The sequence below is a fragment of the Plodia interpunctella genome, chromosome 8 (assembly GCF_027563975.2).
Source record: "Plodia interpunctella isolate USDA-ARS_2022_Savannah chromosome 8, ilPloInte3.2, whole genome shotgun sequence".
In the NCBI taxonomy this organism is placed as follows: Eukaryota; Metazoa; Arthropoda; class Insecta; order Lepidoptera; family Pyralidae; genus Plodia; species Plodia interpunctella.
In genome coordinates this window covers 8538749-8561765 of record NC_071301.1, presented here as the reverse complement: position 1 = coordinate 8561765, position 23017 = coordinate 8538749, and the positions used below count along the sequence as shown (strand labels likewise).

At 33.7% G+C, this 23017-nt stretch overlaps 1 protein-coding gene across 6 annotated transcripts in view; it reads left to right on the top strand.

Annotated features, from left to right (window-relative positions):
- The window catches only part of LOC128671698 (5'-3' exonuclease PLD3-like), a 32915-nt gene extending 10023 nt beyond the window's left edge, over window positions 1-22892 (top strand). For 2 of the 6 annotated variants that reach the window (XM_053748398.2, XM_053748402.2), the window contains exons 2-11: window positions 4458-4570; window positions 4922-5083; window positions 5420-5597; window positions 6028-6162; window positions 6340-6462; window positions 6723-6791; window positions 12612-12743; window positions 19581-19720; window positions 20141-20306; window positions 20940-21349. In XM_053748398.2, coding sequence (XP_053604373.1) covers window positions 4458-4570; window positions 4922-5083; window positions 5420-5597; window positions 6028-6162; window positions 6340-6462; window positions 6723-6791; window positions 12612-12743; window positions 19581-19720; window positions 20141-20306; window positions 20940-21209 — 1488 coding nt within the window. In that variant the 3' untranslated portion in view covers window positions 21210-21349. Of the gene's footprint in view, window positions 1-2796; window positions 2839-3619; window positions 3758-4084; window positions 4247-4356; window positions 4376-4457; window positions 4571-4921; window positions 5084-5419; window positions 5598-6027; window positions 6163-6339; window positions 6463-6722; window positions 6792-12611; window positions 12744-19580; window positions 19721-20140; window positions 20307-20939 lie in introns of those variants that run through there. The other 4 variants (XM_053748400.2, XM_053748401.2, XM_053748399.2 and 1 more) reach the window with 4 other exon arrangements.
- The last annotated feature ends 125 nt before the right edge of the window (window positions 22893-23017 follow it).

Below are 23017 nucleotides of genomic sequence, written 5' to 3'. Positions count from 1 at the left end.
ACCATACTGTATTTTAAATTTAATATAACCATACTGTATTTTTCATTGAAATTTTATAAAGGTAAGATAAAAAGCCGTCATAAAAATCTATTTCCGATGATTTGATACCTAATATGCAAGTACAAGATAATGTTTAAATAAATAATTGAAATACGCAATATATAGCGTGATAATAAATGGTCATAACAACATAAAAGGAAGCCGTCATATTGATATTTAACTGCGGTAATTTGCCTTTCCGAGTAACCAGTTCATTTACATAAAATCTAGTACAATCGAAAACAAATCGATTTTGACCACTCTCGTTTTACTTTAATACATTCTCTAAACGGCTTAAGAGACTATATGCGCACAGTTAACTTAGTTCGAAAGGAAGAAAATACTTTATTTGGGAACTACTAAGCAAAAGTACTTTTATGTAGTTTAAATTTAAAGTGTATTTGTAGTATAGTGTAGTGGTGATTAAAGTAATATATGAAATTGTCAAAATAAACAGTAAAAGTTTACGTCATATCTGCCTAGCATGTTTACTTTAAACATGATTACTTTGGGACTTTAATTTGTTGATGTCTATTATATGGCCTAGTCGTATCCACAACGGCAAAAACTCAAACTTACAAACGAAAAAAAAATTAAATCTAGAAAGCCTTAGTTGCACTAATCAACTTTGATGTTAACTTTATCTATTATCTGCGCACTGGCGCCCATTATATAAAAAGACGAACTTTGCGTTGATATATGCGCAGTTTAAAGTTAACATCAAAGTTTACCGGTGCCACGCTCACTAAGTAGACATTAGTTTACAAAATAAATACAAAGAACTTAATCTGATTGTAAAAATTCCATAACGTAGTGAACACATACCGCCTTTAAAATTACGATTCACAATCGAACCTCATTACCGGTAAAATGTTTATACTTTCGCATGTCAAGTTGACGACCTTTCAGTGCGTTTTTGTCCCCTTGTATCTCCCACCAAATTGCTCATACTAAGTATAATATAACTAAATGTCATGTTTTAGTAGCCGACAGTACCGTACATTATTATTCTATATAGCGGCCCGTCACGGCTTTGCTCGCGTAAAACCACGATAAAAATGTAACTAGCCTATGTTACTCCTGAAGGTTTAATCTATTTTTGTATTTTTCATTATTTTTTGAGTTTATTAATTACAAGGCTGTGACACCGAGTATCCCAGGATCAGCTTCAAAATCTTTAACTTTTCGTTGAAAATTATAAGATAGAAAATCCCATTCAAAAACAGAATTTTTCATAGAATATTAATCAGGTGTACAAGATGATACCACTGATACTATTGGATACGACTGGAATATATTTTGTGGTAGATAAATTTATTTTATTTTATTTAAACATTAAAATTATCTAATTTAGCAATCTATAAAATACTATAGGGTTATGGCGTACCGGCTACGAAAGTTATTGGGCCTACGATAACATAGCGATGTTTGCAGCGTAGCAACTTCGATGCTACGTCGTAGCATCGTAGCGTCGTAGTGTCGTGATTTTTTGTCAGTTCAATAATTTTTTTATGAACTTTACTTTTTTACGAAAGTCATATATTTTTTTTTATATCGCCTTTTTAAGTTTCCCACAGCTGTGCAACTTTATTTGGTTTAATTTATGAAACTAAACACAAAAAAAAATAATTGTAAAAACTGCTGCAAAAGTAAAATATTACAAACTTGAAATGTAAGTAATTACCTAACTTATTTTAACAAAATCTAACTTTCGAAACCAAATATCCGTTAAAAAGCTCTTCATTTTATTAGTTAACTTCAAGATAGGTAGGTACTAAAACTGAGGAAAGACAGACGTTTTAAATTTCATTCCAGAAAGTAATTGAAGTAGTTACTTTACTGTCAATAAATTCTTTATGGTTGTGTGTTGTTCCTAGCCAAGCATAAAATTTTCATTGTTCTTATGTTTTGTCGCTTCAGATTATGAAATCACACTTTAGTAACTTGCAGTTTTGATTACAATATCCTTCCTTACATATTATTAAACAAAGTTTTCTGCCACGTCTGTCTATTCCTATATAGATACCTAGTGTGATTTTTGTGAAAGGTTTAGGGTACCTATATTATTTATTATGATTTTACCCGAGCAAAGGCGAGACGGGCCGTTAGTATAGTATTATAATTTGTAAGGCTTATGCCCAGCAGTGGGTCACGAAGAGCTGCAGATGATGATGATAATGAAGTATAAATACCTACCTAAATCAAATCAATGAATTCCTATGGTTAAAAATGAAATTTTTCCTAATGTTTGTTTTGCACATTATGTAACTTGATCATGCAATTTTGCTTTTCATTTCAAAAGAATTTACACAAGGTATACCTACTTCACTAATCAAAGCTCTAAAGTCAATGGCACGAAAAAACTTTTAGTCTTATTACCCCGTGTTACAGCCTTGTAATTCTTGTAATTCAATGATAGTGAAAATGCCATTTTTATTGACCGGTAATACGAAAGGGCGAACTGATTTCCCGCTCTTTCGGGTCGGCTAATGACTTACGATATTATACAAAAATCACAACCGAAATTTTGTGACAGTACATCGTAAACATTTGTCGAGTTCGCACGACAGATCCTGTGCTGCAAACCTGTAATTATTCACGTCATTAAAGTCTGTAATATTGCTGATGGCAGCAACACGGATCACGCGAGGGTGTCAGGGATTTCTGCGCTGAAGGTGGGTTAGTTATTTATGTAACGTGGTCGACACAGTTTGTGAGTTTTTGATCGTAAAACAAAAGATTAACAAAAAGAAACTAATAAACGATGGTGTCATGCCGGATTGTTGTTCTTGCTGCGATGTAAGTACTATTACTATTACTATACTATTATCTAACTTTAACTTATTACTTAGCTGTTGCCCGCAGCTCCGTCCAAGGTAGCGTATGTTTGAACTCGGATCATTAAATAGATTATCTATTCCAAATTTCATCAAAATCGACCCAGCAGTTTAGCCGTGAAAGTGACAGACAAATAGAGAGACTTTCGTATAATATATTAGCACACAATGAGATTAGGAACCAAGTAGATCGGTCGGCTATTAGTTTGGATGGATTTGGTTCAACTTGTGATCAAAGTTCTGATAAATCGCAGTGTAGCTACAAAGGTAAAGGCATACTAACTATAGGGTTATTTTCACATGTTTACACGACCCTAAGTTTTGACTCGATCGCAAAATGTAGACTTGGCAGAAGAAGTATCTAGATTTTTAGAACAACATTAATATCGCCTTGACAAACGGTATTCGTCACCACAGGCCCTTTCGCAGTGGGTAAGGACAAGGACTTTTGAAATAGGACTCCATTGCGCAAGTCACTTTATGCGAAAATCACTTTCAGTCGCTGGCGAACTCGGTAATCTAAGTTTTAAGGAAGGTAAGGTAACAACCGCCAAAACAATTTGAAAACTTCTACCTTCTGACGTCTATACAGCGATTAGGTGAAACAGTTGTGTCCTGATTAGTGTAACAGTCTGTACTAACCTAGTATTTAAAATGCACATGCACAATGCGGTGGTTTGCCGACGTCATTTCTTTGCAGTACTATTTTTGCTACTAATGCGCCTGCACGGTGTCTAAAGGAAGTCCAGGATATAAACGAAAATGCAGTTATATATTACGTGTTGTGCTTGTGTTAGTGATTGTTTAATTAAGACTTCATTTAGTGATTTCATATTTTTTGTATTTTGTTGCTATTATACAGTTCCGATCGTGTATAAATGGTTAGTGTGTAATAATTATCTCGCAGTTATGATGTTATTATTCATTCTTATTGATTGGTACTTAGGTACTCCTGTTTTAGAGTTTACAATTGTATAAAGTAGGTACGGAGCACGGGTGTAGGCCTTTCTTAACCTGAGTTTCATTAATAAATATTAAAATTAAGACATATTTTGAAATTGAAAATACGTTCAAGGTTTATTGTAAGAAAGAAATTTTTTGATAAATATTTATGATATGGCTGTATACACGCCCCTACAAAAGAATATATTTCATTTGCTGTAGTTATAAAAAAGGTTTATTTTGACGTAAATAAAATTTAAACGTCAACCAAAGTGTCATAGAAAGAACTGAGTATTGTGTTTATTTTGTTGTTTGCGTAAAATTTCTGTTTCTTCAAAATACTGACTGAAACTATTTTTCTTAAATAAAAAAGTGAAAACATGGGATTTACAATATCAATATTCAACCGCCTACTGCTTTACTTTAAAGTTAGTTTAAATTTAATAGGATTTCTTTGTGTCGTGTTCATGTCTTTGTTTATTACCAATATATTTAACCTGTTCGATAATTGAGTTTTCATGATTTTATTACGTTATAATAAATTAAAAAGTGTATAGGTACATACCAAAGTTGAAATAATTGTATTTCCCGGCATAATTTATAACCTAAAATTAATTTTGCAAATATTTTTTTGCACAGACCGTGCTAGAATCTGGGAGTGTGGGGAACGCCTCGTCGTCTGATGAGGAGCTGGAGCAGTGGGAACAGATTTTTATGATGAGAGACGAGAATGGAAATAGTTATAATGATAAGTAAGCAATTCAAACTTTTGTCTTATATAAATGTTAGTTTTATATAAATGTTATTCATTTTCGTACTGTCGAACTTTATACTCGTAAATAGTTAGTTGGTTTCCACATTATTTACAGGATAAATTTCATTGATATCTATCTAGTAGAATTTTTGTGATGAATTTATTTATTTTATAATTATAATTTAAAACGTGGGCAACTCTTATTGTTATCAATGGAGGATATCACTATAATTATCGAATTTACAATATCATTAGGATTAATGTGTATTAATGTTCTTTACAAACTTGTCAAATCCATTAGAATGACTTTTACATGTAAGTCAAAAACAAATGATTTTTGTTTCTGCAGAAGGAAAAAGGGAAGCATATGGTGTCGACCGTCATGTATACCAGTATCTATAGTTATAGTGCTGATAGTCCTGGTCGTGTTGGTCCCCCTGCTCGACCAGCAGAATGTAGCTCAGACTGCGCCACCTGCTCCGGTCAATTTGCATTGCTCAGACCAGTGTAGGTAAGTATTATTTATAGTCTTCTATTTACTTAAACAACAGAAAACTAATTTTTTTTAAAAGGTAAAAAAAAACTAAATTATTTTTTGTTCTCCACAATCATTAATAACACTTTGTTAAAGGATGAAAGGTTAATCATAATTAGTTCTTTAAAAACACAATCCAGTTTTTATTTCTTGAAATGAAGCTTGGTCCCTCCTTTTTTCTGATAAGTTAAATCTATAAATGTTGAAACAATACACAAAAATGTTGAAGATTAATTAGTGCTGGATTATTTTTATTTTAAATCATATAATAATTGAAACTGATTATATTTTTAAAATTATTTTCTGTTTTAGATTATCACTAGTAGAAAGTATCCCAGAGGGCCACATGTATCCTCCAAACATGACGCATGTGGCTACAAAGAATGTGTGGCTGGATTTAATAGATGAAGCTCAAACAACTATAGAAATAGCCTCCTATTACTGGAGTCTTAGGTTTAATGAAGAATATCCCTATAATTCCTCTATAGAGGTAAAAATTGTTCAATTATTTACTATGCCTTAGATCTTCATTCTTATTGTGTTATTGCTAACACTGGTGTCAGATTTTATTCACTACTTGCCTAATCTAAATATGATGTGGTGTGCAGGTTTCCTTATGTAGACCAACTGAGACCACATCCAATTTCGATTTAGTCAATTTGTGATTATAGTTTAATTGAGATCTAGTCTAACAGCAATTTTCGTCGCAATTTAGTAATATTGAGATGTAGTAGTAAAGCTTCTAACCTGATGTTTTTCTTAACTGGAAGCAAGTGGTGATCTATAAAAATTACTATATTATATGATAAAATTAAATAATTTGAAAATAAAAAACTTGGAAATCTGGCCTTGATTACATTTAGTGGTTAAATAAAATTAATGGATGTGGTAATGATTAATTTTTAATTGTTTTGTTACAGGGTGAGCAAGTGTTCCAAGCATTATATGCTGCTGGGTCAAAAAGAAATATTAATTTAAAAATTGCTCAAAACTGGCCCACTAAGTTATATCCTAATATAGATACTGAATATTTAGTTAAGAAGAAAGCTGCACAGGTTAGTAAAGTCCATGATTTAATTTTAAATATTTTACATTCATAAATTTAATTAACTAATCACTCTCATTATTCTATAACAAATCATAAATTCATAATAATAAAAAACTTCGCTAATAATTCTAATTCCATTTATTGTTTCATGGTTTGAACTTTTTTACATAGAGCAAGTTTTCAGGTGCGAAGTTTAAATTTCTCCAAATTGCTGGGAGGCGGGGTGCTGCACACAAAGTTCTGGATAGTAGATAGAACACATTTTTATATCGGCAGTGCCAATATGGATTGGAGGTCTTTGACACAGGTACATTTTATTTATTGGATGCTGTTCCAAAGATTATTTTTACTTTTTAACAAACAAACATAGATTTGGGACTTTTTAAAGGTTTAAATTTATCAAACATCATCCATTAATTATTAACCAAAAGTTTGTTTTAAAACACACAGATAGACACCCATTTAAAAAATTAAATAATGTTTGAAAAATAAACAAATCATGTTGTTGGCATAACACCATAGTCATTCTCATATTTTTTTAAACCAAATAATGGTGTAATTTCACAGGTCAAAGAACTGGGTATAGTCGCGTACAATTGCTCCTGCCTAGCTACCGATCTAGGAAAAATATTCGACGTAAGTATATCATGACTTATTTTTGTATTAGTTTGTCCAATGTCGGTCGACGATCCTGGATGCAGCATTTGGTCAAACATATCATAAATGATTATATGTTATTTTATATATTATGCATTATCAAACAAAATGTTGTAAATTTTCAGCTCATCTGTTTAAGTTTCTTCGAAATTGAGTTGTTAGATTTCACCATAGTTTCCCTTATAATTATAAATGTTGTAAATTAAATAAAAGCTTGTAAAATGCGATGTATGGTCGGGCGAGCGTTAACTAAATTAATATTATACAATAATTTATACATTTAAAAAAATCGTTGGTTTTGTACTGATAACGTAAACTACTTAATTGAGATGTGAAAAAGTGTCAGTGAAGGCCTAATTTCTGATTTAAAAAAAAAGACCTAAGCTAAAAGAAACTAGGAAAAAATTAATACGTCCACCGAAAAATAAGCTAAAACTACGTTACTAATGGTTAACAGTTCGACTTGTTTGGGCTATTTTATGTGCCTTAGCTGGCACAGTTTGCGGTGGACGCACATGTATGAAAAACTGGCTGCATTATGCGAGCTATGCTAAAGTAACTTAGTTTATTTGGCGGTGGACGATCAGCTTAAACCTCTGATTCCAAGGATAAACTGCATTCGCTATAACACCCTGATACAATGTATATTATGCAGTCGAGCGTAACGACCTAGCTTCGTTTGCGAGCTGCAGTAATTAGCTTGCATTGTTATCGCCATGTTTGTTTTACTATAACGAGCTTTTGTTTAGCTCGTGATGTATTAAAACTAGCTGTTAGCTGCGGTTACTATATATTTTTATTATAGAACAAAGGCTTCTTTTGAAATTCCAATATTTTATTTTCACCTACCGAAATTTAAACTTCGAAAGTAGTCTATAAAATATATTTCCGACAAAATCTGCAGATAATCTTCATTAAAACTATGTCGATATATTTTTATATTTTTATCAATCATAAAAAAGACTTGCATAAGTTATAGTTTTGTATAGTATTTAAAAAACGTGCGCGTTTATCGCAAATGAAATGGATAAATACTATTGATTCCATAGATGGATTGGATTGCGAATATAATTAATATAAACATGCAAGTAAATGATTACAATGTTTTTCATCAATGCCGTTTTTATCTGTACTACTTGCTGTCTGTCCAAAAATAAAAATATATTTATCGTTTATATCCAAGTCTAGTCAAAACTTCTACCCCGAACACTTTCAGCGTAAAAAGCTACACAATAATATTTGTCAACGTGCTAAGCAAATATTTCCAACGTGCAAATATTTGAGTCTTGTGTTAAACTGATTTGTTATCGTTGCCACGGTAAACAATTTTACACCGAGATGTTTACGAATTTCAGGGGAGGTCAAAAAAACAATCGGTGGACAACGTCCGGTCAATCAACTTTGATCCTAATTGACATAGTTTTTCGAAGGCAAACAAGGAAGGGAAGTTTAGCGGGTCACGGGAAAAACATGGCTATGAAAATAACTTGCCAAACTTATGTTCTTTACTGATCCTAAAACAAATAACGGAGAGTTGAATGACCGAGATTCCTCACTATTACAGATTTGTACTGTAAGGCTTTTTGTTGATTTTTTATGACTACACAATAGACGGAAGGAAATATCCTATGTATGTACTTATATAACTAAGTACTAGTAAGCCCTTTTGATGCCGGAAACAATAAGTTATTATTATTATTAATAATATCATATTCTTTAGAACTGATATGGTATAACATACTTGATAGAAGAAAGATGGAAAAAATTATAAATTCATATTATTTTTACACTTTTTACAATTTACACATACACTACAAAATTTTTGATGAATTTTTACACATACACTACAAACGTTTTAGGCATTCTTATGAAAATGTGTAAAAAGAAAATAATATGAAAAAATTCCAATATCAAATTCCTTTGTTTTACATCAAAGAGCGTACATAATGTAATAACGTAGTAATTCACTATTCACGGGTACATTAGTAAACACGCTCTAAGAAATCCTCTCATCGCTTTTTACGTCCAAAAGCAATGAAATTGTCTAAATTACGTTTGAGTGAATGCGTTGAATGAATTGAATAGAGTATCATTCATTCTGCGAAGGTCCCACTCACGTACTTATCCAATAAATTACACGTAAAATATAGGTACAACCTTTTTCTGATCTGCAAAATACGTGATATAAATAAGAATTATTATGCCCTATTATGTGGTGATTTGATATAGATACAGCATCACGTATATCCTTTACGGGGTAGAGAGCCTTGGGTAGACGGGCGGGTAGACAGAGCCTTGGCTCTGTCTACCCGCCCGTCGTACCCCGTTATCTCTTGAGATGCCAGACTCGAGAGCCACGTTTAGTTGTATGACGAGTTAAATATAATATACATTAGCAAAGTAGCTTACTAAAAGAATCTTACCCTTGTTTGAAATTTCGCCCACGTAACCACTAAAAATGCATAATATATTTATCAATGCGTGTAGTACAGTCAACCGCACATCAAGTTATCCTGCACGGACCGCTGCCCTATGGTAATAGCGGCGAATTTGCAATTAATTTGGAACGGTTGATGTGCTGTCGACTGTAATTAAAGTGCCTACTTATTCTATATTGATATAATACAACCTTCATTGAACTAGCTTATGACATGAACACTTTTCTGTTTGAATGCCATGGACAACCATGTTTACCAAGCAAGGACAATTCAATGATATTGAATGCAATACAAGCCAATACACTTTCAGTTTTGCTGTAGTACTTCTATAAAGATTCATAGTACTTATCGCAATTTAATAAAATTAAAATAAAAACTAGACTAAGCCTGAAGAAAATTAAGAAAGATGCATAAATTTCTAGGCAACAGTTTGTATTGTCCATTCCTCCAAGGGCGAATGGGACAACTTTACTTAAAATGTCAACGACTAGTATTTCGAACTATTACATATTCTGTGCTTTACTACGCTTTCCCAAACTGAAATGTCAATCGAGATTTATTACATCCACGTCCCCAAATTTTCTTAACTTTGAAAGAAATGTAACGTTTTCTGTGTTAGGAAAGGAGTGACCTTTTGTTAAAGCGCAACTGCAGTGTTGCGCTTTCTGAAGTTTATTTCTCTTTTCATTCGCTCAATGGTCCTGAGAGTGATTGCTTGTTATCTTTATAGAGCGCGCAGTAAATTGAAGCTAGAAACCATATGGCTTTTTATTACCGCGCTATCTATTCCGAACTTTCTATTATAAACTAAAACCGAAAATTCGAGTTTATTTTCTCGCTTCTTGTTTCTCGAGAAATCTTTTATGGTTCCTGGTTTTGAATAAATTTTACATGAGCTTAGAATAATCATCAGCCATTTTAACCTCCTGAGGTTTTGATTTTCCTTAAGGATTGTTAAAAAGCATGAGCCATGACCACTACGCGAATGCGGATTGGTGGTTATAAATAAATTATTTATGTATATTTCGTGCAGATATAAACTCATTAAAACATAACGACACAGGGTTTATATGTGACTATATGTTCGAGATTATAATATTGTTGAACATCTATCCATACTTTTCCACTGTTCATTTGTTTGCGCGTGCTCTAACTCAAACAAAGTAACAGGTTCTACACTCATCCTAGTTACACTCGAATGCATTCGCTCGACAAAAATAAAATAATAAAACATTTGCCAAGGGCGGGCGCAGCCAAGGACGGACCTTGTGAAGTAACATTTATTTTTAACTCGACATGATGCATGCAACTGTAATTAAATTTGCATTCAACACGTTCGCGACATTAAATAGTTTAATCGATAAATGTATTGATTCCCTGACGAGGGCTTAAATTAATTGCAAGTTCCGGGGTGTACGTACATCAATCAAACATGGATCTCGGTGGCAATAGCATTACTCGTGTAAGAATTGGTTATTCGATACCAAACTATGTTTTCATATTTTTCAAGATAAGTACATCAAAATTACAACATTTCCTTTTAGCAAAGTCTAAAGAAAATTATATCGATGTGTTTATGTCATAACATGCAAGTATTTTATTAGTACTTGAACTTGAAATAATCTAGAGGAGGTTCGTCCATAGATTTCACAGGTCACACTCTTTCAGTAACACGTCTCTATCCGTCCACACGACCCTCTCGTAGTAGGGTCGCGAAAACCGAAGGCCACGATTGGCTGGAAAATGGGCTTATTTTTAGATGGAGTGATAACTGTATCATTATTCTAGAATCTTTTTTGGATTTAACTGGTCATTAATTGTCAAGGTCAATATTAAACCAAAAAGATTTGGGTTTGCAACTTGACTTTGACATTTTGGCATCTGAGCCCCCAATTAAAACCCCAAATCAGCACGTACGTTCGTCGAGCTAAAGTCTGTATAGACGTGAGTTCGAATTCCACCCGATTCCGAATTATTTTTCAAGTTACGTTATACGAGTTATTACTAGCATTACGCGACAATCGCAGCTATATAGAAAAACAAACTATTTCTTTTCGTAATGAATTCTCAGACACATATCAACACGTAAATAGAAAAGTTGTAACTTCTATAGAAGCAGTTTATGTTCCTGGAGGGAGAAATGAATTGATTAAACTAGGTAGTTTCCGACGAACAAATTACTAAGTTGGACCTTTTATTGTCCCGCTTCGGAAGTAAGCGGGAAGTCGCTGAATGTATACAATAGGTTTATATACACTGCTTTTAGCTTTGGCAACTAGGTGACGAAACAAATCAAATGCCTTTGTGCTTTTGCCTCAATCGAAAATGTTTTAAAGATTTCTTGTTTTATATGTCTTCCATTTCTGGTTTGGGAGCGAAAACATAGAAATGTGCCAGCTGCGGCTTACTCTGCGCAGATTGTAAAAATCAATCGAAAGGACTAAAAACTGGTGATTTGACTCATAGGCGATATGCTAGGAACCACTGTTTAACCCTAATTTCACCCCTAAGCCCACCACAAAGCAAAACTTGAACTTCAAGTTTTGCAACTCTATCTATACCGTAAGAGATGAAGACGTGATACTGTATCTGCCTGTATATTGTATATGAAAAAAAATATTTAGATTATCTTTTTGCGTGTTTTCTTTTTTACGTTGGAATGAGTCAACGATAATCTCTGACATTTTACAAACTATCGAACAATGATATTGCATTACTACAAGTCAAGGCCAGCCTTTCAGTTGCAGGTCAGCTAAACCTTTGTTCGTCTAGCTAAACCTTATTCAAAGTATCAAAGTTTTGTAATTTCTGAAGAGTTGAGGTTATACCGACGTCGCCCGCGGCTTAAACTTCTAGAACTTTCTTTGGCGTGTAACAGGTACTGTCTTGCACGCTATACGCTTTTAATGATAACGATTACATTAAGCCTTTGGATATTTTCAGTCAAAGAAGTCGTGTAGCTCTTCCTGTGGTTAAAGTCACGCGAATTCGTCACGAGAGTGACGATGATTTTGTATTTGAAGAATTTGTTCTTACTCCAGAAATATACCGCTTGATATCTTTTTTAACGAAAATGAACGGAAACTGAAAAAGTCACTGAAAATAACATTTCACATTGTTTTCCAATTTTTTTAGCTGATTTCGTTAAGTTTTCGTCCGCTATATCGTTCGCATAAGAAGAAAAAAAAATGTCCTCATGAACAGCATGAGAGAATCAACTTGCTATGACACAGGCTGTACCTTAATAATAAAAAAATATTATTTTATGTTTTTTTCTTAAAAATACTATGGTTTCACAAGAATGACAATTTGACACACAGATTGATGGATAACAGTCAAGAAATATCTTTCATTTTCACAGGTGTATTGGAGTTTGGGCGCTCCAGACGCGGTGGTGCCCGACACGTGGCCGGAGGACCTCAGCACGGACATCAATATGGAGCATCCTGTCAACATGAGCGACATCCAACACAACTACGGAGCTTTTATTTCTGTGAGTCCTTTTTACATTGCCACTTGGACAAAGATTTAACTGTGAACCACACCAAGGTTTAGAATTCCCTTCATCCATCGCTACTTTCGCTCTTCCATTTCTTCCAAATATCTAATATGAATTTATAATATTTTTTAGGATACTTTATAGCAGACGCTTTTACAAATACCTGTTGCGTGGTTATATCTACATACCATGCTACCCACGTATCATGTCAAATTATTTATTTAAGCGACCTTGTGTAAAAGAGGGCAATACTTAAATATTGTGTCGCTCAAACTCCCAAGTGTATTGCCCGCTATAGGCATTTTATAATCTATCTCTATGTTAATAAAAAAAAAATAATAAACATTTATGAATAAGTAATTTTTTATTTTTTATTAACGTGGAGCTCTATTTTCTTCGTTCACATTTATTTTCCAGTGTTATAAGACTGTTGTGGACCCTGGGCTCTGACGCTCAATCGCTCAGGAAGTAACACATTCAGATGAGAGATATATGTTTTCTGATGGTTTTTTGATTTCCATTTCTAGGCCTAGACGGCCGTACCTAAAACTGCCATAAGAAAGATAATCACTAACAAAATAATCGCCAAGAAAAAATATAGCCAATATTCAAGCACTTATCTTGGGCTAAAAGGCACCTTTCATTGACCCATTAGAGTTGTTCGCGATCCAGTAATGGACACGATTCTTTGACTAAGTAGGTATACACTAGAGTCTTATTTAGGACGACAAAAAATTTGTCTTACTACTTTGTAATTACATTCGCTTTCAATCATAAAATGCTTTAGTTGATTGTGTAAAACTTCATATTTATGGAACAACAATAAATTAATTTAGGTATTTAATGCCGCTTAGACACATACTAGATAAGAAAATGTTTATTTACAAAGATAATAATGATATAGTGCTTACCAAAAATTACATATTCTATTACATAATTTGCACTTTTGTACATTTTCTGTCCTGGCTCATCCTTATCCAGTTGTTGCCAGCAATTTCCTTTACATCAGCAATTTTCTTTATTTGCATTAATTAAATTTTTATGGGCATCATTGTGATTTAACCCTGCAACGTTGTACGCGAAAGTCCAGTGAGTCACCAAGGGCAAGGGCTATAAAGGCATTAAATGTCGACCACTCGCGTTATTGCCAATTTAAAAACGTTGGTCTGGCTTTAACGACCGCCGCTATCGGTTGTTTGAGCGGTACGTAAACGCTCTGTTAGAATTAAAAGCAAATGAATTAGGTTTGTGTATTGATGACTTCGTAATAGAGTGATCTACATATGCAAGAAATCCTCCGTGATTATGGCTATCATACACTGCTATACGTACGGCTGTGCAACCCGTAAAATTTTGGGAACGGTTGGAATCATATTCGTTCCTCGTTTTATGCGCTATAGTTTAACACCGTCCATCTAGTTCACGGCGAAATCAAATACACTATTAGCACTTTGGCGGACACAGGCCTACTATAACAGTTATTTTATTAAAGTCTCCTAGAATGCTAAAGTTGAGTTATCACCATCTAAAAATATGTTAGTATTGAGATGTACTTACACTTACGTACGAAAGATACGATGTTGACGAGGAAATCTTAAAAATACCTGATATATCTTTGTGTAACTGTACAAATATTTACATCCAAACCTATAGTTATTTCTATTGACTGAAGGCCACCGAAGCAAATATCGTAAATTGCTATTTGTTGATTGATGGCCAGTGATGGCACTTTGTCCCTCTAACAGCCCTGTGACTGTAACAATGGGGTGTTCCGGTTACAAGAGGGTGAAACACCGCTCGCTTTCTGAAAAATTGTCCCACTTTTCTCTTTTGATGAATTGTCATTATTCCGTTTTACTTCTGTTCATATATAAATAGGAAATAGTTCAATATTTTTTTAAGAACATTCACGTAGCTTTAAAATTCCTTACCATTGGTTTTCGAATAGACTATGACATCGATTTCAAAACTTGGGATAATCATAGATACTAGAATACCTACTCTTACTCTGAGTTTGTAAAATTAGGAATAAAAAACATCCTGGTTTGAGTTTTTCTTTTAAATAAAAGGAAGTAAAAACAAGAATGCTAACTTGAAGTCTTACTTTTTAAGCTTCATACTGAACAAAGAATAATTAAAAGTTACCGACCTTTTGGTTCAAACTTCAAGGCAACTACAAATTAATTTGTAATCCTATCGTGCCCAGAGCCTAGTAATATTTTATGACTTTAGTGAGTCCTCGGTGAAAACTACTTTGTCAAAAGATTGCAAGAGTATTAGAAATCACAGTATTAGAAATTTATGGTTTCAAACATAAAGATAAATGTAAAGATAAAATAACTTATAGTTTCAATTTCAAGCTCTCAAAAGAAATATGAATAAATTATATTTCCAAGTACCTATTAAGAAAGTATTTTCTGTTTATTTTAGCGTAAATAGGCTAGATGTTAACATATTCTTTCGCTGACCTCTAAATCCCTTTATACACACTTATTTCAATACAAATCTCGTTGCTCAAGTATTATATAGCAGACTAACACACTGCTTTCCCGTGAGAATAAAAATACTTCGAGTTGTAACGCAGATTGCAACTTTCGCCCTGAAAATATTTTCACTTTCTCAGAATGTCACTTTGCTCATTGCCGTTTTAGCAAAATGTCACCTTCACAATTTGTCACTTCGCAACTTGTCATTCATAGGTTTTCTACAACATTTACTAAACATTTCGTAAGAAATGGGATAAACGACTTTACTATTACAAAATTAGATACATTACATTACATAACATAAACACAATTTAGTTATTGTCACAATATTTAGTTATATATGCCTATAAGTACGTTCGTCCGTACGTCTAAATAGCGGCGAATTCGCGATGTATTTGTATAAATTGATGTGCTGACGACTGAAGTCGTCTGCTTCAATGCTTCTGAAATTATAGTTTCATATTTCATTATTATGATATCTGCGAATGTTTCATTGTAGGTTAAGGCACCTGCTTCCCTTCCCTTATTTTTCTTCCCTTTTTATTGCGGCTCACAATACATATTTGAAACTGAGCACAGCCACTTGCTACAGCAATTGTATGGATTTATTATGTTGTGTATAATGTAATGTCCTTCTGAACCGAGAGGTCCCGGGTTCGATTCTAAAATATAGTAAGAAAATATAGTATCGTTGAGTTAGTATCCCATAACACAAGTCTCGAACATACTTTGGGGCTGGCTCAATCTGTGTGATTTGTCCCAATATATTTATATTATATCTTTTGATTACTTAACATTTACTTGACAGTGCTTTACCAGAGTATATTTCTATTTAACTACACTCATTTTATGATGATTGATTGAGTATAGACCTAAAAGCAAACAAAGTCCTTTTTGTACCAATCAATATATTCTGTAATACGTTTAAAGTCATATCTACAAGTAACAACTACATTTTAATTTATCTCTCCCACCTGAGGGTGAGGCACGAGTAGTATTCGAACCTGGGATCTTTCGGTTAACACTAGACCACCACCGCATATTAGTAAAAAACTTGCTAGTTTACGCAAAAATGTCTTTTAATTTATATAAACCCGTCAATCAATAAAAGACCAATTTATATACATTACATTTTTTAACGATATTTAAATGTTTTATTTTAGATGTTTTTCACGTCTATACTTATATACTATAATAGTATAGTATATAAGTATAGACGTGAAAACAATTAACCTTTCCACCAATATACAACAGACTTTTCTATTGGAAGGGCTCATGATGACTTCATTTCCCAAGGAACACATGCTCGCTACTGAATTATGTATCCCCTGAAAAATTCAGGCGGAACACGAAGGTCGCTTTCGCGTCGGCCTGCGCTATAAACCTGTACACTGTTAGGTTAATGTAAAAGTCGTATCGGATGCCTTTAAGCGACTTTGATCTATGAAACTTTAATGTGGAAAATTATTTACATTAGTTGATGAAAAATGTTTTTTGTTTTGTTGTTTGGTGAATAATATTTTTTCTATTCCATTCAAAAAGAGGAGTTTGTTCAGTACGACAAGTACCACTAAGAACAAGTACGCGATTTTTCTGCGTTTTAATCACTTACGAGGTTATTAAGGTGACTAAGGATCAGGTGACTAAGACACAACCTAGGCAGCTGATAGGAATCAATAGCATTCCCAAAGTGAATTGACGTCATGCAGGTGGTCGCTTGTAAACTCACAGATGAATCTTCAAAATTAAAGCTATATTTTTAACGCTGTCCTTCGCGGCTTCCCATTAAATGTAACCGGGAGCACGCCAGGATGAGATGAAGATGATTTCATTCCACCACAGACAAAAAAGTATCTCGTCTGCACAGCCCTTAAACTACTATAGGCTCGAATGTCGCGTCGCTAATAGCAGGGCGGGACGATCAAACAAACATTGCGATATGCTATTGCACGACTTTTCGTTGTTCTGTTTTGTGTTTCAATTTACATTTAGCCTGTTCAAATGCGCCAGTACTGAAAAATAATGACTGAGATTTGTTTTCTCCTAAATTAGAGATAATTGGAGAAAATTCTGCAATAGTTTTACCTTCATTTAAAAATGCTCTTAAATTCTATATTGTCAAAGGTTGTGAAAATATTGAACCTAAATCCATATTTGCTTAGAAGTCTTCCACTTTTAGTGCCTCCCCGACTAGCGAAGGTTGGTGCTGTAATTCACTATTTATTATACAAAATATAGAAAGGCGTATGCTTTCTATTTCTTGTATAATAAATAGTTCTGCTGCACTTGCTTTCCCGGTCCACTCCCGAATGTTTCGTAACCAAGACTTTTCGTTCCTCTGATCAGTCTTTTACCCGCGACTTTTGCCATCTTAGCTGCAACGAATAGTATCTCTCATGCCTCAACACATTCCTTAAATTGGGAAAATATGCCTAAATCCCACTTTGCTTAGAATAAAGTAATTTAAACTTGAAACTTTAGTCGTAAAATTGAGTCATGACATTGTACCGGCCGCCATTAATGACAAGGGTGGGAATCGACACTGAACCAATATTGGAAGGCCACGATTACTGACACAGAATAAAGAAAAATTACACCTATATCGGTATCGGCCGAGTAATTGTTTATGTGTTTGTGGACTTTGTGTTTATGACATGTTATATTAAACATTAAAAATGTTAAAAGATTTTCAGCGTTTTAGAGGGACACTTAATTATGTTTAAGTGTTTTTACAAATGCTAGCTCATCATCAACGTCATTTCAGCCCTTTTCCGCCCATTGATAAGCATGTATATAGATCTTCGCGTACGCTACCCTGCATTGTCCTATGCCTCTCTCAACCATGTACATAAAACAATATATATTTAGTAAAAATACACATTTAAAAATACAATGCCCAGTATGTATTGGCGTAAGCAAGTGGTTTTCAAGAGAAATAGAGTTTCATAATAAAATGATACCAAATCACTAACAATTTGCCAAATGAAAGCAGTGTGTAATTTCGTTCCAAATCGATAGTTTTACTTGATCGTTACTTTCCAAACCAACTTTCAATTATTGTTATGTCGGCGTGTCACGGGTCAAGGTCTATGGCCATTAGATCGGATACTCCCATAGTTTGCATACTACAGCCATAACTGGACTGTTTCGCCTTTACCACCCATCCTATTAGCCATTTATGGTTATTGTAGCCCCAATTTTATGTTCTGTCCGACATTTAAGCCGATTTTTATAGAGTTTACGATAAAATTGTTATGATCGTAATTATTAAGATTAGTTGTGTTCGGATGATGTTTGGGTTTCCTCAGAAAAAACTTGTAAATTTTTGCTATTTTCTTTTGAATTTTGCTGGAGTTCAATGTGCAAATAAGTGAATCTTAAAAATATATTTAGTAACTTTATAAGAAAAGTTAAGAGTTTTAAAAGTAAATAGGGCTTTATGGGACTTATAAAATCACTTTTTAAAGTGATTTTATAGACTAGACTTATAAGGCAAACGGCCGCGAACACTGCGACACATCAGTCCTTTTGTTCTCACAATCCATTTCTCTTTCTTCATTCACCTTCACGCTCCATCTCCAATGACCGACAAGAAAAAAAGTTTCAAGTTGCCTGAAGACATAAGACATGTATTTTATGAATACCGCCATCTAGTAGCAGTGGTCGCAGACTTTAATAAACATAATAACATACTTAAATATGCATTGATGACTGCAAGGGAAGGGTGGAGGCAGTTTAGTAAGAATTTGAAGACAAAATAATAGAAATTAAATGATGTTAATGGCTGGGTAATTTCCTCTGTCCCCAACGATTTGGTGTTTCGCCCTTGGACTTATCAGTGATTGAATCAAGTCCTTGTCCTTGCGTCCGTGTGTTTGTAATTTGTTTTCGGGTAAAAATATCAGACATTTTTCTATGCCAGACTTATTTGTATGATTAATATTTAGTTTAATAAATGATCTGATGACTTATAAAAATGGAAGTTACTATTTGTGTCAAGCTTGAAACGTTGTATAGTAAGTCTTGAGGTAACATGTGGCACAGTTATATTAAATGTTATTAAAATAACATACTAGCTTACAAAAAAGTCGGACTTACCAGACAGCCAAGAGGATGCGACGAAAAAATATTATTCGCTGCGGTGAAGTTTTTCGCGCCGCTTCTTCTTCACCTGCACTTAGGAAGTCCGCAGTAGACTTTTTTTAGTTTCCAGTAGTTTTTTACCTTGGGGCTAGCTCAATCTGTGTGATTTGTCCTAATATATTATTTATTTATTTATTAATACATTTCCAATAGTCTTGCCACGAACATACAAATAAAACATTTCCATCTCACTTTGTCGCAGAGTTCACCGCCGCCATTCAGTCCCACGGGTCGTACGAATGACGACGATGCTATCGTCAACATCATACAATCTGCGGAGGAGTTCGTCTACATATCCGTCATGGACTATGCGCCGGCGCTCGAGTTCACACCCAAACTTATGTGAGTAATATATGAACTGCTGCTAAACTGTATCGCGATAGTGTATAACCGGCTTACAATAGGTGTATAATTCCTGAAATATGTATCAATAAAGTTCAGGCAGTTCTACCTTTGTGCGGAGCAGCAGTTCTATAGATTGTATCTATAGATGTAGCGGTCAAATAGTGATGTGCAATCACGTCACGCGGAACATCGTGTCGCAGGAGTCTGATTGATATCCGGAATGAACAGATATGTCATTTTCACTAAACATTTTAACCTTGTGTGACTAATGGCACTGGCCCTGCTACTTAGACGTTCATATTTGTAGTCGCGTACTCTATACTCTTTCCAATCGTAACAACTCGGAGAATTACATTACATTATTATGTCATTCATTACCTACTATTTATAATATGTCTGCTATTTCGTGTTTCTCAGGTTCTGGCCGAAAATAGACGACGCGATCCGTCGCGCGGCGCTGGAACACAAGGTGCAGGTCCGGCTGCTGGTCAGCCTCTGGAGACATTCCAGGCCCTCGGAGGACTACTTCCTGCGCTCTCTGGCTGCGCTCTCCAACTCCTACCCGAGGGTTCAGCTCTATGTGGTAAGAAATAGGCTGTTTTCCAAGCTCTTTTTTTGGTCACGCATTGTATGTAAAAGGTTCCTAGAAGAAATTAATAAGGTTACTAATACTAATAAGCTAACTTGTGATTGGATCAAATCATAAAAAAAGTAATAGTATCGTATGGTAACTATTACTCATTCCATGTGGCTGTGATCGTATTTTACGTCGTCTCCACTAAACTACTGCCATCAAATCTATCATAAAACTTTTCATCTCGCATTATTTCTCAGTTTCTTTATGTGAAGTTTATCGCTGAAACGTAATGTGGTAGTTTCAAAGAGGTATAAAGGACAGTGATTGGCGTTTAACAAAACATTATTTTTTATGGGATTGAATGGATTGTTGCTGCAATTGGATTGTTTTAAAAAGTCCTATATAGAAATTAGTCGACGATGTAAAGGATATACGAGTAGCCACACCTGTTGACAATATAGAAATTCACGCTGAGTTATTTTCCCAGTTTATTCCCAAGATTTCCGATTAAGACTCGAGTTGACACGGCGATAACCCCCTTTCAGATTTGATACATTGTGCACGATAAAGTGCACGCTAGATAGCACATTTTCTGGCCGAGTGACCAGGAAATATTCTAATCATAATTTTCAATTCCAGAAACGATTTCTAGTTCCATCAACGCCAGAGCAAGACAAAATACCGTTCGCGCGCGTTAATCACAACAAATACATGGTGACGGACCGTCACGCCTACATCGGCACTTCCAACTGGTCCGGCGACTACTTCACCGACACAGCTGGAGTGGCCTTCGTGTTCCAGGACGATATCGGTTATAGGAACGCGACCTATGACCTCAGAAAAGAACTGCAGGATGTGTTTGAAAGGGACTGGAACTCACCGTATGCGGTGCCCTTGAGGATGTTATAGTATTCCGTTTTCGTTTGCTCAGTTCTTAGGTTAAGTTCGTGTGTATTTTTTAGGTAATTTTTTTATTATGGAGGACGTGCTCGACTTACTTGTTTTGATGTGGATTAAAGATTTAACTTTAAAGTAATAAATTGCATAAACAAGTAAAATCTTGGTGAAATTTTTGAATTATTGTGAATATTCTATAATTTTCAAGCCTGTAAGTAGAAAGAGTTAACACATTTCATTAAAGTATTTTTTGATTTTCAAATTGTTTGCTCAAATCCTTTTTTAATTAGTTGGTAGCAGTGTCTCGTGTACATTCTTTTTTTGTGTCGAGAAGGTAATCTATCATTATAATATAAATTAACCTATGATTTCAAAATAAATGCACTGTATAAATACAAAATTTTAAAACAATATGTATATGATGTAAAAAATATTTTACTTTTAACAAAGGAAATATTGGTTCGCAAACGCAGAGTACATATAGTAACATCTCCTAGTCCAAATTTATTTGTTAGTGGCAAAATATATATATTTTTAAAACAATCTTTAATATTCTTTGTCGATTAACATCAATTACTATTCTTTTACTTTCGCTTTATGATTAATTATAGACAGCGTGCCTTTGTCTTTGTGTGTCTGGACGTAAATATTAGATTTTTCTAATTTTCTATAGCAATCTATTTACATATTGACATTTCATGTAGATTTTTTATTGGAGTTGTAAATTATAAAGTTAATCTTAAAATATCTTAGAACGTGAAATATACTACATAAGCATTAAAATGATTTCTTAATCATATAAATATCTTAATCAGTATTTTATGTGTTTTAAAATATATTGTTGTAATTTAATATGAAAAATATGCACTAAGGAATTGTTACGAAACCATTTTAACTGTACTTGTAATCATATCATTGTATATCGTTATTTCAATTTACATAATATACTTATGTAATAAAATTAACTACAGAATTAGTAGTGGATAAAAATAAAATATGTATGTTTCTTAATGAAACTTTATAATATTATCAGTATAATTAAATTAGTTTTGGAAATAATATATAAATCGCAAGAAAAAAACAGGGTTACTGGTATCTAACGCGTAACCTTCCAAAGGCGCATATGGTACATAGAGACTAACATCTTTTGTTTTACGACTTTTGTCTAAACGTAATAAATACAGAAATTTTCCTTTTTTTTGTGTTAATGTAGTTAACTCTATGTTGGATTCTGCTACATAACGTTACTGTACTGTCTCTAGAGACAGTACACGTAACACGAGACAGTATAACCTAGTTTTTATATGAATAAAAAAACTTCGAATTACGAAAAGTCGTAGAATAAAAGTTGCTTGTTTTGATGTACTCAAGTAGTCTTTAGGACGTTTTGAGTTTGATACCAGTAACCCTGTATATTTCAGTCAGTTGCAATATCTATGAAACGAAGTACTTTGACAGTATTTAATTTCCATTGCAAAAACAATGAAAAATATTCTCATATTTTCAATTAGTGGCGAGACTTTTCAAAATTAACTTCCATGAATGTTTTTTTTTTAAATAATATATTGTATTACTTATATAATAATTAATTATTGTCGTGAGAAAACTTCGAAAGCAATAGTATGATGTGTGAAGCGACGCGGGCATGTGTGATATTTGAATATTGGATTTGTAAATAAAGATTTTACTTCGTAATGGATTTTAATTCCTTATTGGGTTAGCATGTTAGTTTTATGTATTACATTCTTCTTCATTACCGTCCGTCAAAATATAGAACCTTTCTAAAACTAAAAAAAAATACTATGCAATAACGCGTAGAA